At 32.3% G+C, this 14,845-nt stretch overlaps 1 protein-coding gene across 1 annotated transcript; it reads left to right on the forward strand.

Annotated features, from left to right (window-relative positions):
• The first annotated feature begins 1,691 nt into the window (after positions 1–1,691).
• On the forward strand, positions 1,692–4,615 carry LOC143082584 (toll-like receptor 2 type-2). Its single transcript, XM_076258323.1, has one exon. The coding sequence runs from the start codon at positions 1,778–1,780 to the stop codon at positions 4,355–4,357; it is 2,580 nt and encodes an 859-aa protein (XP_076114438.1). The 5' UTR covers positions 1,692–1,777; the 3' UTR covers positions 4,358–4,615.
• The last annotated feature ends 10,230 nt before the right edge of the window (positions 4,616–14,845 follow it).

Genomic DNA, 14,845 nt, shown 5'->3' on the forward strand with positions numbered 1-14,845 from the left:
ATCTTATTATTACGGATTTAAATACAGTTTCAAGAAAACTCGAAATCTTCTTGATGTATTATGTTAAGACTTTGAACTTGGTGAAGTATGTCAAAAGATTCGAACAAGAAAGACAACATTTCAGTTACTTATTAGTAATGGATATATTTAATGGTGCAAAAAGTAAAATCACAAACAAACAAAAAGAACTCCGAGGAAAATTTAAAACTAGTCTCTAGTCAAATGGCAAAATCAAAATCTTAGACACATCAAACGAATGGATAGCAACTGTTATATTCTGACTTGGAACAGAAAATGGTGGATTGAATATAAAACGAGGAGGTGTGGCTTGCTACCATTGAGACAATTAACTCCTCAGTTATTGCATATGCAACTAAAAACATTTACTAACGCACTTACTGTAAAGTAAACTATGGTATGTCCCAACATAATAAAAGATAAAAAAAATGCATTAAAGAAAAACATACTGCTTGATTGAATGATGATAAAACAATCTATGAAAAACATAGAAGAAAAGGAGAAATCAACGAAAAAAACAAAATCCCAGGTTTCCTGGCTTTAGCTTTTTGGAAAAGGCGTGTATAGAATGTGATGAGGTTAATCATGTTTTGGAGCAATAAAACCATTTATCCTTTAACCAAGTCATACCTAATGGAATTCTCCTTTAGACCCTCAACTACGACATAATGAAAAAAAAATAAAAACATGAGCAAAAATACTTGAAGAACCCGAGTCAAATTCAAATCCATTTAAACTGTCAGGTAATTACTAATTTAAACTTTTAATCATTTTTCTATGTTGTCTTAAAGAAAGACATATAAAGAGAAACTGTCACAACATGCCAGTTCATATTTTCAATGTGAATTACTAAGTTGTTAATACTTGGTTGACTGTAAAAAAAAAAATTGTTATTTTGGCAGCTTTTGTTTTCATGTCAGTTTACCTTCATTTGGACATTAATATCAATTTGGCTTGTTTTGTCAGATGAGCAATTAAGGCCTGGCGGGTAGAATTGCTCATCCTTCTTAGCTATACATAAACTTTACCTTTTACGATCATGTCTGTACATAAAATTTTATATATGCATTTTGAAGGTGTCTGGACGCTTTTGTTGGCTGCGAATCTTAATTTAAAAATAACTTAATTTATTGAAACCACAGGTGTTTTAACCCGTTTAAATGAAAAACAGGATTCATCAGAGAGGTAAACAGTTAAATGTAATTTCTATACTTAGATAATTATGTATATTAAATATATTTTACAAAATGAATTTAGGCAAAAAGTGTTAAGCACAAATGAATGTCCATAGCATCACAAATCGATTGTCTATTGGCTATTTTTTCCCATATTGTCTTCCCGTATTTTGTTTTGTAGATTATTCGTGTCGTTTGATGCATACATCACCTAAATCTATTAAAAAAATCATTAATTATGCCTTCCATATCTAACAAAACGTTTTATTTCCTGATTGATAATTACTATACTCAAACATAAAAATAAAATTTTAATTGATAAGAGTGTTCGGACATAATCTACATGAATAGTTCAACTTTTGATGATATAGATTTTTACAACGTAAAACACTGTTATGTTGAGATTTTTAATACATAGTTCAATTGCCAAGATAAAATGTTTACTACACAAGCTTAAAATAATATCCGAAATTTATCGTAGATAAAACTGTAGTACTTACACCAGTGTCCTAAAATAGGCTATTTTAAGTGTGGTGACATGCAACCGCAATTTTCTAAAATAGTAAAGTATAAATATAGTGAGGATGAAGTTTTCTGCTGTTGTAGTATCAAATTACTGTAGGAGTATGGATGGGAGATGGTATCTAATTGTGACAGTGACATTTTATATGATAGCCAACTTGGCATTTGCTCAAGTTTGTGATCTACGTGGTTTATTTGCCAATTGCTCAAAGCGTGATTTATCAAACATTCCTCAGAATCTTCCTAAAAATATAACAGAATTGGATTTATCAGAAAATTTCATAACCGAAATAGGAGCCAAAACATTCAACAGATATCGTAAGCTAATACATTTAAACCTTGCAAACAACAAAATAAACTCATTGAACAGTGATGCTTTTTCGGGCTTAAACGAAACAAAGGTGCTTATTCTAACAGAAAATCGATTAGATCATACAAAATATCCAAACAATGTTTTTCGTCCACTGAAGAACTTGCAAGAACTTTACTTAAATCGCAACATGAGGAAACCTTCGCCGTTCGAACCATTTTGCCATGGTAAACCTTGCAGATATTCCGATAAAGCGTTTAGCTGGTTGGTCAATCTGAATGTTCTGTCAATAGATTTATGTGAAAATCCAGAGTTTGGCGATGGTTTTCTAAATATGAAAAATTTGCAAAAGCTTACATTTGATTATTGCTTAGTTTGTGAACTAAGTAATAAAACATTTAGCAACTTTAAATACTCAAACGTCGAGGTATTGAGCCTTAGTAGATGCGAACTATATAAAATGAGTGCATCTATTGAAGCTGGAATATTAAATCCGTTTTCAAATGTGACAAGTCTAGATTTATCAAACTCTTACTTCAGTTTGAAGCACGCCCTGAAGCTCTTGTTTCCATTCCGCAATAAAACAATGGACATGATAAATTTCCATCGTGTAAGTCGAGGCTCTAGAACCATTCCAGAAAATCCATTTAAAATTGTTATTACAAGTGATATGATGCAATATTTAAAAACTATATGTGTGAAAACTATTATCTTGTCATACAATGGAATTGTTGATGTTAAACCTAACTCACTATTTGTTCATGATCACCCACAGTGCTTTGAAAATATCATAATGTCAGCGAATAGTTTTTCAGTGGAATATAATATCCAATATATGGAGGTTCTTAAATTAGCAAACGCCGTCAAAAATCTACGTCTCTTCGATTATTCGTACGTTCCGCTTCAGTTTTCCGACATGAAATTTATTCTCCCGCCAAATTCAATGATTGTAAACAATCATTTCCCATCACTGTATACAGAAACAAAACACCCTACTAATATGACGTTCAAACTGCCACCAAAACTGGAAATTTTGCGGTTCAGTTATGTTATGACAGGGTCCCGTCTGTTTAGTTTGATATTAAAAAATACACAGGCACTGAAATACTTAGATTTATCACATTTTGCCTTTCAAGAATTTCCTGATATTTTTATGCCAGAAGGTAACGTGTTAGAACACGTAGATTTTTCAGGAATAGATTCAAGACTTTATGTTGATAAGGGAGTAATTGAACTAATGAGAGATGTAAAAACTATCCTCTTACGTGACGCAAACTTAGATCTCACATTTAGAGAAAGGAAAAATGTCTTTAAGTATTTTGGAAACATTACAACTAGTATTGATATTTCTTATAATCATCTAGTGACCCTACCGAGGACATTTGGTGTGATATCGAATTTAGAACACCTCAATTTATCTTTTAACTCATTTCGAAATTTTCCGAAGTCTTTGACATCACTATATAATCTCAAAATTGTAGACTTGAGATTTAATCAGTTGCTCACTCTCGACAAAATGGTTACACAATGGGCGGACGATGTTTTCCAGAAAACGAATTTATCATTACTGTTAAAAGGAAATGAATTTGCTTGCTCTTGTGAAAACCGGGACTTTTTGAAATGGCTAACGCAAACAAAGGTTTTGTTGGATACAAATAGAACTTATTATTGTCAATTCGCCAATGGAACGAGGACAACTACTAGATTCGTTGTAGAACGATTTCATGAAACATTTTCAGATTGCGATGCAATCGCTTGGTTACGTATAGGCGTCATTTGCATCGTTTCGTCCTTTGTCGTCATTTGTTTATCAGCTGTAATTTATCAGTTCAGATGGAGAATGGCATATTTTTTCTATCGAAAACTAAAAATGAACTATTCAATCGAATCGGACGATGTTGAATTCAGGTATGACATCTTCGTTGCATATGCATCCGATTGCTGTGAATGGCTAATAGGTACACTTCTACCAATAATAGAAGAGGAATGGAAATTGAGTGTTTGTGTTAAAGATCGAGATTTCCCGGTTGGAGTAGATCGAGCAGATACTGTCATCAACAGTATGCGAAATAGTAAATTTATCATTTTTATAATTACACCAGGATTCATCAAAAGGAAATGGGGAAAGTTCGAGATTGAAATGGCTAAATATGAAATGTTCGAGCAAAGAAAACAAAAGCGCATTATTGTCATAATGAAAGATGGCACGTCAAAAGAAGACGTTCCTATTGAATTTAGTATTATGTGGAAAGATGTGATTATGATCGAATGGCCTGGTGATGACATGAACACAGAGAATGTTTGGTATGATTTAAAATTGCAATTAGGTTGATTGTAGTATTAGGTTTTTAACACCTTTCGAAAACGTATCTGTATCTTTTATTGTTAGCGTGTAGATACTGCTATCAGGGGATTTTGACGTTTAAACAGAAGGTTACAGACATATTGTTATGTTATCTAATTTAAACTGATTTAAAGGCATAAGTCACTAGTTCATTACAAAATAGGATTTTAACTTGAATGATTATATGAATGATAAATGTTTTCACATTCGAGAGTCAAATACTGTTAAATAAAAGAATGCTGTTTGTTTCTTATTGCGCTATCTTTAACCTTATCTTATGATCATTAGATGAGAAAATCCAAGAATGAGAAGAGTTAGTACTTGTACATTAAATCAAATCTCAAAAGTTGTTATTGCCATGTCTCCTCGTTTGTTAGTTTAAATTTGACCAAGTTTTTATTTGCCAAACTTTATTTATCCTATCCTTAATATCATTCCCAGTGTTAACTACTTTGCTGAGGGTACCTTTTTTCAAAAATAAGTATTTCAGAAATATATGACACTTGATAATTCATCTTTTCACTTTCTTGACACATGTTTTTTTCTGTGAAATATGTTTGCTAAAAAACAATATTGCCCAGAAACTATCTTATTATTAAATGGTCTCATAAAAGATACTGTACCTTTCACCTTCTTGCAAAAAGTTTTTTTTAGAAATCTTGTTCTTCAAATGGTTTAATCAAACTAAAATTGGTTATGGCTAATTTTATTGTTAAAAATGTATCATCTGAAATAATTAAGTTTGGCCACAATGTTAGTCTATCAACTGCTGACCTGGATTAACCTTCATCAGAACGCTCAAAACCAACTATTTGACCTTTTCTATCAATTGCATCTTAATCAAAGTTAGTTTGGTAAAACAATTGTTCTAGGCTCGAAAGATTTTGTTTTGGAAAAGAAAATGATGCACAGAGAGCATTGATGATATAATTAAAAGCAATGGTTGATTGAATGGCAACTCGACTAAAAATAGGCTACAAGGACAATTACTCTTATGAACAGTCAATTTTCAGTTTATATACATCCATGGTCAATGCAACACATTTTTTTATCGTTTTTTAATTATCAATGAATACATATATCTATCAAGAGGAAAGAAAATGAAATGAGGTTAAAATCACTCAAATGTTTATTATATAAAATATGAACACATTAAAACATGGCATCACATAAGCTATTCCTGTCATACATAAAGAAATTATAAAATGTCAACCAGTTTTGCATAATATTGATACAGAATTATATCAATGAACAATTAAATCACCAACATTATAAACAAAAAGACATATGAGAAATTAATCAAAGAGCAGATTGCTCTGAGGGATACGATTGCCATTGTTTTCATTGACACATGTATACATGTAGCTGGATAATATTATTTTCAAAACTAGTTCAACTGCACATGTAAAATGTAATTTACGTAATCTGAATAGTAACAAAATAGCCAATCCCGGTTAAAAGTGTATGAACAATGTACTTAGGCCTATTGTGTTTTATTTTTGTACTATCAATTCCAAGTTAACTTTCCACAACAGTCACTGAGACTCAGAGTGAGAGAAGTATTTCACTTCGTATCTTATCACCTATTTTCCTACGTTAATTCTAGGAGGAACCCCATTCCTAACTCTTTAAATATTTAATTTCCTTTGGGTCAGTGATCATGACTCCTTTCCGTACACATTCCTCGGTTTAAATTGCGATCGTTTTTAATATAATACGACGTTTATCGACAGAACGAGTTAATTTTTCTCAACGTAATGTTCTGATTCAGAATTCACGGAAGTGACTTCCGGAAGGGAGACAACTCGAAACAATCATATGGAAGACTCCATTTTGCCTAAAGGGGTGTTGAAAATAACCTTAACGATGTGGACTAATTTATTTTAATTTAAATAATGCATATGATATAAAATTATGCAACAACAATAACCCTCAATAGCAGACAAACTTAGAAAGGACCCATGAGTTACAAATTAATCAATTGAGTGGGGAATCCACAGCAACCATTTAACCTAGTACCCCTTGAAGTCAAGAAAACTATACGCATGCGCATAATTACCTAAACAACCCCTGTAGTAAGAACGTATATTATGCAATAATAATGGTTCTGTATTTTTCATGGCAGTACAATATCAAATATTAGTTTAAAAAATAACGGTGACATATAAGTAAAACTCCACTTCAGTTCTTATATGACAGAAATAGATTTATCGGAATTCAGAGAATTCTCGCATTTTATCACAACTGGGGAGTTCACTCTGACGTGTTTCTAAATCTATAAAAAAAAACACTAAATATTAATACTGCTTGATTCTGATTTTCCGTGTTGTTAAAAACACGCATATAAGTCAAGGGAAATATCAAACATGAAGATTATAAAAAGAACATTATAGGAAAATTGTTTAAGTTCAATCCCTTTGTTTGTTTTTACCTTTTAAACCAAGACAATCATAAGAATCTGAGATGATCCTTAATGTTTAGAATAAAACGTTTGACGTGAGGGCATTGTCCTGAGCCACTGGTATAAGTCTACAGATTGCTTGAAAGCCATCGTATCCCAAAAACCAATTGTTCAGAGTTTATTTGAAGGTCTTTCAACATCAATTTAAAAGTTGTTGATGAAAATCTACTTTCCGTTTACTCAAAGTTACCATTGGCGTCCAAGCATAGTTTTCTTCACACTGATTTGATAAAAACCAAGAATGTGGCCAAAGTACATGCCCCACTCGCACTATCCTTTTCCATGTTCCATAGACCGTGAAATTGGGTAATATTCTAGTCTGGCATTACAATTAGAAAGATTATACTACAGAGAACATATGTACTAAGTTTCAATTTGATTGGACTTCAATTTCATCAAAAACTACCTTGATCAAAAACTTTAACCTGAAACTCCCACTTTCATTTTCAATGTTTAGTGAACCGTGAAATTGGGGTCAAAAGTCTTATTTTTTAATTAGAATCTTTACAATTAGAAAGATCATATCATAAACAACAAGTGTACTAAGTTTCAAGTTGATTGGACCAAAAACTTTAACCTGAAACTCCCCCTTTCATTTTCTATGTTCAGTGGACTGAAATTATTCAAGTTGATTGGACTTCAGCTTCATCAAAAACTACCTTGACCAAAAACTTTAACCTGAAACTCCCACTTTCATTTTCTATGTTTAGTGAACCGTGAAATTGGGGTCAAAAGTCTTATTTTTTAATTAGAATCTTTACAATTAGAAAGATCATATCATAGGCAACAAGTGTACAAAGTTTCAAGTTGATTGGACTTAAGCTTCAAAAACTTTAATCGAACGGACGCACAGACGAACGGATGGACGAACGAATTTAACGAACGGAGCTGCAGACCAGAAAAAATAATGCCCCTCTACTATCGTAGGTGGGGCATAAAAATTATAGTTTTCAACGTACTGCCATGAAATAAGTGCAAAAAAAAAACTACTTCCGGTTTACTCAAGTTCACTTCCGGTTGATTATTTTCAATGTCTCATTTTGACCAACAGTGTGCAATAGACCCTAAGCTTTATTACGTACCAAGTTGGAGTAATAATCAATTAATCACTTCAGGTCCAATAACTCTTAAGATATCATTGGATTGTTCAGACCAAATGTATCATACCTCAATCCCAATTAGGTAAACATTTTGCACTAGTTCGTTTATACATATCTTTTTGCACTAGTTCTTTTATACATATCTTTAAAAGTGACAGAGATCAAAGAACAAGGAAAACTCAAAATTAAGAATTTGACCTTGACCTAATTTTCTATACTTTTATCACTTAATATGGTTTTCCAGTTTGAAAGGCATATCACTTATTTCAAATGCATTAGGGGTATATCTCTAATATGGATTCTTGGTATCGCTTCCGTCAAAATTGGACAAAACATCCTTCAGGTATAGGGAGCAATTTAGTTAAATAAATTTGTCAGTTATTTTTATTGTTAGGGAGGAGATCTCACCACAAAGAAAACAGTTTTTGGGGAGGTAACCCTTACAATAAAAAGACTTTGACTAAACAGGTTCAGTTTCAAAAGCGCAACCAAAAGCACAATAACTGTTCGAAATCATATGAAAAAAAACTAAGCAACATCTTGCGAAACCACAAATAGGTCACGTAACTTTGGCAGAAGGGGAAAAAATCAAAATTTCCACAGAATAGTCGAAAGACCTAATAACACAGAAATCTCATGTTGAACAGGGAAATATTGCAGCTAGACTATACAACTTTTACCAAATGTCAACAAGATAATTTTTCATTAAAAGAGGTTGAATAAATAACCCCAGTTTACATTAGCAATTAGAATGCCTAAAAATACAAAAATTGTTTTTTTTACACTCCTAACAACATCAAATTTTGTGACATTTTTTTTTAATTTGTGATCAACTCATCACATAAAACACAAATTTTTCCTGAATGTTTTTCATCTCAAGACTTATACTTAAGTTTGACAAAATTCAGCACTTCTGTAAAAATAATATTACAAAAAATATAAGCTATTTCATATTGTGTAAATCTATAAACATGACAAAACAATCAAATCTTCAGAACAAGAGGCTGTCACAACGACAGCAAACCGGATTTATTTACATTTATTTGTGTCCTGGCAATATCACAAGAACCATTACTGATGAATGGTGAAAGTGAAAATCATCAATATTAAATTTGACCTCCATTTTGTCATCAGTATCTACATTTTGAAATAATAATATTTGAAAAGCTTAGATTGAATGGTTCATGAGTAAATGCAACAACGTGAATGGAAACGCCATTTTACGATCTTTCAAGAACCATAACTCCTGAACACCATAACTCCTGAACAGTAAAAGTCAAAATCGTCATTATGGAACTTGACCTCTATTTTGTCATCAGTAACAACATATTAAAATTTCAAAAGCTTTGGTTGAATGGTTCATGAGAAAATGCACGGACACGACGGGAAACACCATTTTTCAATCTTTCAAGAGCCATAACTCCTGAACGGTAAAAGTCAAAATCGTCATTATTGAACTTGACCTCCATTTTGTCATCAGTAACAGCATATTAAAATTTCAGAAGCTTTGGTAGAACAGTTCATGCATAAATGCACGGACACGACTGGAAACTCCATTTTTCAATCTTTCAAGAACCATTACTCCTGAACGGTAAAAGTCAAAATCGTCATTATTGAACTTGACCTTCATTCTGTCCTCAGTAACAACATATTAAAATTTGGGAAGCTTTGGTAGAACAGTTCATGAGTAAATGCACGGACACGACTGAAAACTCCATTTTTCAATCTTTCAAGAACCATAACTCCTGAACGGTAAAAGTCAAAATCGCCATTATTGAACTTGACCTCCGTATAGTTGTCAGTAATAACATATTAAAATTTTAAAAGCTTTGGTTGAACGGTTCATGAGTTAATGCACGGACAACATTTGATTGCCGCCTTTCAAGAACCATAACTCCTGAACGGTAAAAGTCAAAATCGCCATTATTGAACTTGACCTTCGTATAGTTGTCAGTAATAACATATTAAAATTTTAAAAGCTTTGGTTGAACGGTTCATGAGTTAATGCACGGACAACATTTGATTGCCGCCCGCCCGCCCGCCCACCCGACCGCCCGGCCGCCCGGCCGCCCGCCGTACATCCCCAAATCAATAACCGACATTTTTGTCACAAAAATCCGGTTAAAAATACATTGAATATACAGTGGAACTATTGTTTTCAAAATTAAATAATTTTCATGAATTTTGTACGTAGAAACATATAAAATATTTGGGAACTCACAAAATATATATCTAAAATTGCACTGAATAAACTCATCATAGATACCAGGACTAAATTTTATATATACGCCAGACGCGCGTTTCGTCTACAAAAGACTCATCAGTGACGCTCGATTCAAAAAAGTTAATAAAAGTCAAATAAAGTACGAAGTTGAAGAGCATTGAGATCCAAAATTCCTACAAATGTTGCCAAATACAGCTAAGGTAACCTATGTCTGAGGTAGAAAAGCCTTAGTATTTAAAAAAATTCTAAATTTTGTAAACAGTTAAGTTATTATAGATATTTCATATCTTTTGGATAGTTTTGTGGTGTATCGTAAATTATACCATAGCTTTTGTTGAAACTCACGGCAATAACCTCACGAGACGAAGTCGAGTGAGGAGGCCGAGGGGTTTCAACAAAAGCTATGGTATAATTTATGAAACACCACAAAACTATCCAAAATATATGAAATATCTGTTTTAACCTATCGCATATATTGCTGTTTAAAAAATTTAATGTGTATTTCATATATTTTTGTTAGTTTACTTTAAAAATACTTTAATAAGAATCAGTCAAATTACCCTTTTTGGACCTTACACATTAAGCTCTGCCTACTTTCCGAAATAAGCACGGGCTTCTGAAACGGCGGGAACATCAGTTAGACAAGGTTTTTCGACAGCGATGAATGCACATCTACAGTGGTGACGGGTAACGTTACAGACAAAAGAAATTGGATGTTCTGCATATGACTGCAAGAGATATTTTAAAAGTTTTCATGGAACCCCAGATTAAAATGTGCAAAAGGTGAGTGTATTTTTTTATTTTATTAAAATGTTAAATGTTCGAAATGTTTAAATTTTTATTGGTCAAACTTGATTAATTTTATAATTCTGTGGAAATTTAAATCTCAAGAATCTTTTAGTGAGTTTGGATGAATAATTCCACGTTTTAATTTGTACCAGAAGCCCAGACGCATTAATTAACAAGGAATTCAAAATGTCCACGATTAAAATCGCATGCGATGTATATTCTAGATGAATTAAAACAAAATGTTCAGCTTCATTTAAAGGAACCTATCTATTTTAATTCTCAAACATAATTGTTATTACTTAAGCAACCTCGTTAACAGTTTAGATTTATATCAAATCGGATGAGAATCAAGGATTTTTAAAGGGGGGGCCAAGGGGTCTAGCAAGTCAACATTTAAGGTAAAACTATATTTAAAAAAAACTACGCATCTACATGAAGCTCCTTGAAAAGGGCGTGCCTTCCGCTACTTTCTCCCCCCAAAAATGTGCCTCGGCAATTTTAAACCCTTTTACCCAATATATTCATGTAACTGTACAATGGAGGCTATGGGACTACAATCTAAGTACACGTCAGATTCTGAATCACCGAAAATCAACTTTTAGAATGAAATTCAAAACAGTGTGGCTGTGGCCATTGATTGACACATTAAATTCATCCATTGACTGGGACAATTTAGGTGAACGTTTGTATGTAACGACCACTGCTCACTATGTACTTTTTAAAGACACTTAAACTATGGGGTCACCAAAGGTTCTCAACACCTTAATAAAGTAATTCGAAAAATAAATCAGAAATAACACGATGTTTTGATTTATATCAATTATATAAATCAAAACATAAAGGTTATTTCTGATTATTTTTTCGAATTATTTTATAATTAAAGGCGTTAAGAAACCTTTGGTAACCCCACAGTTTAAATGTCTATCGTATGTACGTCATGAACAGTGGTCGTTACAGACAAACGTTCACGTAAATTATCCCAGTCAATGAATGAATTTAATGTGTCAATCAATGGCCACAGCCACACTGTTTTGAATTTCATTCTATTTTCATGTATAATTTGATAATTAAATTTTAACACATTTTTACCTTTTTTAAAATTTGCTCTTGACAATTTTTTGTTCATTTAAAAATATAGGGACAACAGAGTTGGTGTACGTGGGTTCGATTCCCACCCTAGGCATTTTATATCGGCTGGTGCAAAGCGGGCAGTTTAGCTTAGTGGCCCCACATTGACTATGTTGTTCATGTGTCAATTTAAAAATTCAGGCGGCCTCCTTTAGGTCTTGCCATCTTTGTTTTTCTTTTCGAAAATCATACACAACAAAACCATGGTATAATTGTGAAAATTATACCATAGATAGCTATGGTATAATTTTCGGTTATTGAGATTTATACTCTTGTTGCATTCCCATAGGTTACATTGTACAGCTATAGGTTAATTTATAAATATAACAATATCAATGATAATTCATGTCATCATAAAAAGTGAAAGGAGCAAGTTTTAAAACATAATGAATCATTGAACATTTATATAAAACAATGAAAATACTATACATTTTAAATTTTAAATAGCCTAATTTTTAAATCTTCCCATCATAGTAATTCTATTTTGACCTTGAATAACCTCTAATAGAATTTCCATATCAATCAGTATCAAGTATGACAGTCATTATCTAATCACTCACTGTCTATATTTAGACAAGATGGTTTCCTTTGAATTTTAACACTGTAAAATTGAACGAAACTAAAATAGTCATCAATAGAAAGAGAATTAAAAGCAGGAAATGAAATATAAATACACTTTAAATGGCCAAAAATTGAACAAAAGTCTACAATGCTTTTCAACTTTGTACTTTATTTGACCCTAATATAACTTTTTGTTTCAAGTGTCGACCAAACACATGTGTGGCATACAAATTTTCAATGATGAGATGATTTGCAATCATACCATATCTCCTGATTTTATAAAAACTATCATGCAATACTAATGTAAAAATATCATGTATCTTTATATAGGATGTTGCAAGTAGGTGCTATAAAGATAAAAGAAAAACGTGTCAATACCACTCACCAATGAACATAATTAATCTGCAATACATCCAAATATTTAAATATAGGAAGATATGGTATGAGTGCCAATGAGACATCTCTACATGTTTTGCTCTTTTTAACATTTTTCACAAATATCCTTCAAGAAATGTAGTCATAAGATTGCTACAATACAAATTTTCATATAATTTCTATTTTCATGTGGCATAACTCTTGTAATAAACCATGTTAAAAAAATTGCCAATTGCTTAGTTGGACTTTGATCTGCACATACTATAGTTACTCTTGCATTGCTGATCAGTTTTGCATTTTACATGTTTATCATAGCTCATATAGTTTTCACAATAATGTAAAGAAAACAATATATTTCAAGGGCAGCAACTCCAAAACAAGTAAACAGTTTTCCACAATTTCTCAGGATGGATACAGCTTGTCATAATGATCATTTTTTGCAATTTTGATCTGCCACAGAAAAAGGAAGTTTTGTAAAAGTATTTTATTTTCATGCAATTCAAATTGTGGTTCAATACCTGTTCACAAAGATCTAACTTTCATTTTTTTCTTGTACCTGATTGAATCTTTCTGCAAAACAACAATAAACAAGGGAATAGTTTCATGAATTTCTCATAATAGCTAAATTATTGTAAATAAACCCACGAATTTAAAGTAATTGTTGAATTGCTGCCAAAAAATTTGCCTAAAATATCTAGCCAACTTTGAACAACTCAAAGAAATGTTGATCTTTCTTTTACTACCATATAACATGGCATGCTCCTTACAGACTGCAGATTAGATGGTTGGTTTTCCAGTTTGAATGATTTACACTAAAAAAAAATTGGGGCCCGTTATAGCTTGCTGTTTGGTGTAAGCCAAAGCTCTGTACCTTGACCTACAATGGTTTACCTTTATAAATTGTTACTTGGATGGAGAGTTGTCTCATTGGCACTCATACCACATCTTCCTATATCTATGGACACACTCCCCCCTCTGCATGGGTTTCACTGCCAAGTAGGACAAGAACAGAAGACAGTATAATACCCCAGTCAACTTTTTTGAAAATTATTTAACAATGTAAATGAGTATTGTCTTCATTAAGAAAAGTTAATCACCTTACATTCTGATGTGTTGTTTTAACATTTCTTCAAAAAAATACATGAGTTAAATTAGGCCATAATCAAATTAACATCATGTTAGATATAGATTAAAGTGACCACTTCTTTTTAAAGCTATCACGCTAAAAAATACATCTTTGAAACATGTGACACGTACCGGTATGTTCAACAACTAATCAAAGTCACAAAACTATGCATCTTTTACATGGGTCATGTTAATTTTACCATCTGACAGGTATCTGGCAATCTTTCAAAGATGCTGATAAATTATTTCCCTCCATACATGTGTATGTTGACATGGATGGCTAGGAGCACCCAAATGTTTAATTCCAGCTTCATTGAAAAGGAGTACTATAGAGTTATTGTAAAGGTATATTTTCCAATGGCTGAGCCAGACTAATAGTTTTGTTATAAATTAAGCCTTTGGTTTTCTCAATTGAGCTGTTTCATATTTTTCATGTTGGGGCCTTTTATAGTTGACTATACAGCATGGGTTTTTTTCATTGTTGAAAGCTGTACGGTTTCCAATAGCAGCTTATATAAAAAAAGAAGATGTGGTATGATTGCCAATGAGACAACTATCAACAAAAGACCAAAATTACACAGACATTAACAACTATAGGTCACCGTACGGCCTTCAACAATAAGCAAAGCCCATACCGCATAGTCAGCTATAATAGGCCCCGATAAGACAATGTAAAACAATTCAAACGAGAAAACTAACGGCCTTATTTATGT

Source organism: Mytilus galloprovincialis, chromosome 7 (genome assembly GCF_965363235.1).
Source record: "Mytilus galloprovincialis chromosome 7, xbMytGall1.hap1.1, whole genome shotgun sequence".
Lineage (NCBI taxonomy): Eukaryota > Metazoa > Mollusca > Bivalvia > Mytilida > Mytilidae > Mytilus > Mytilus galloprovincialis.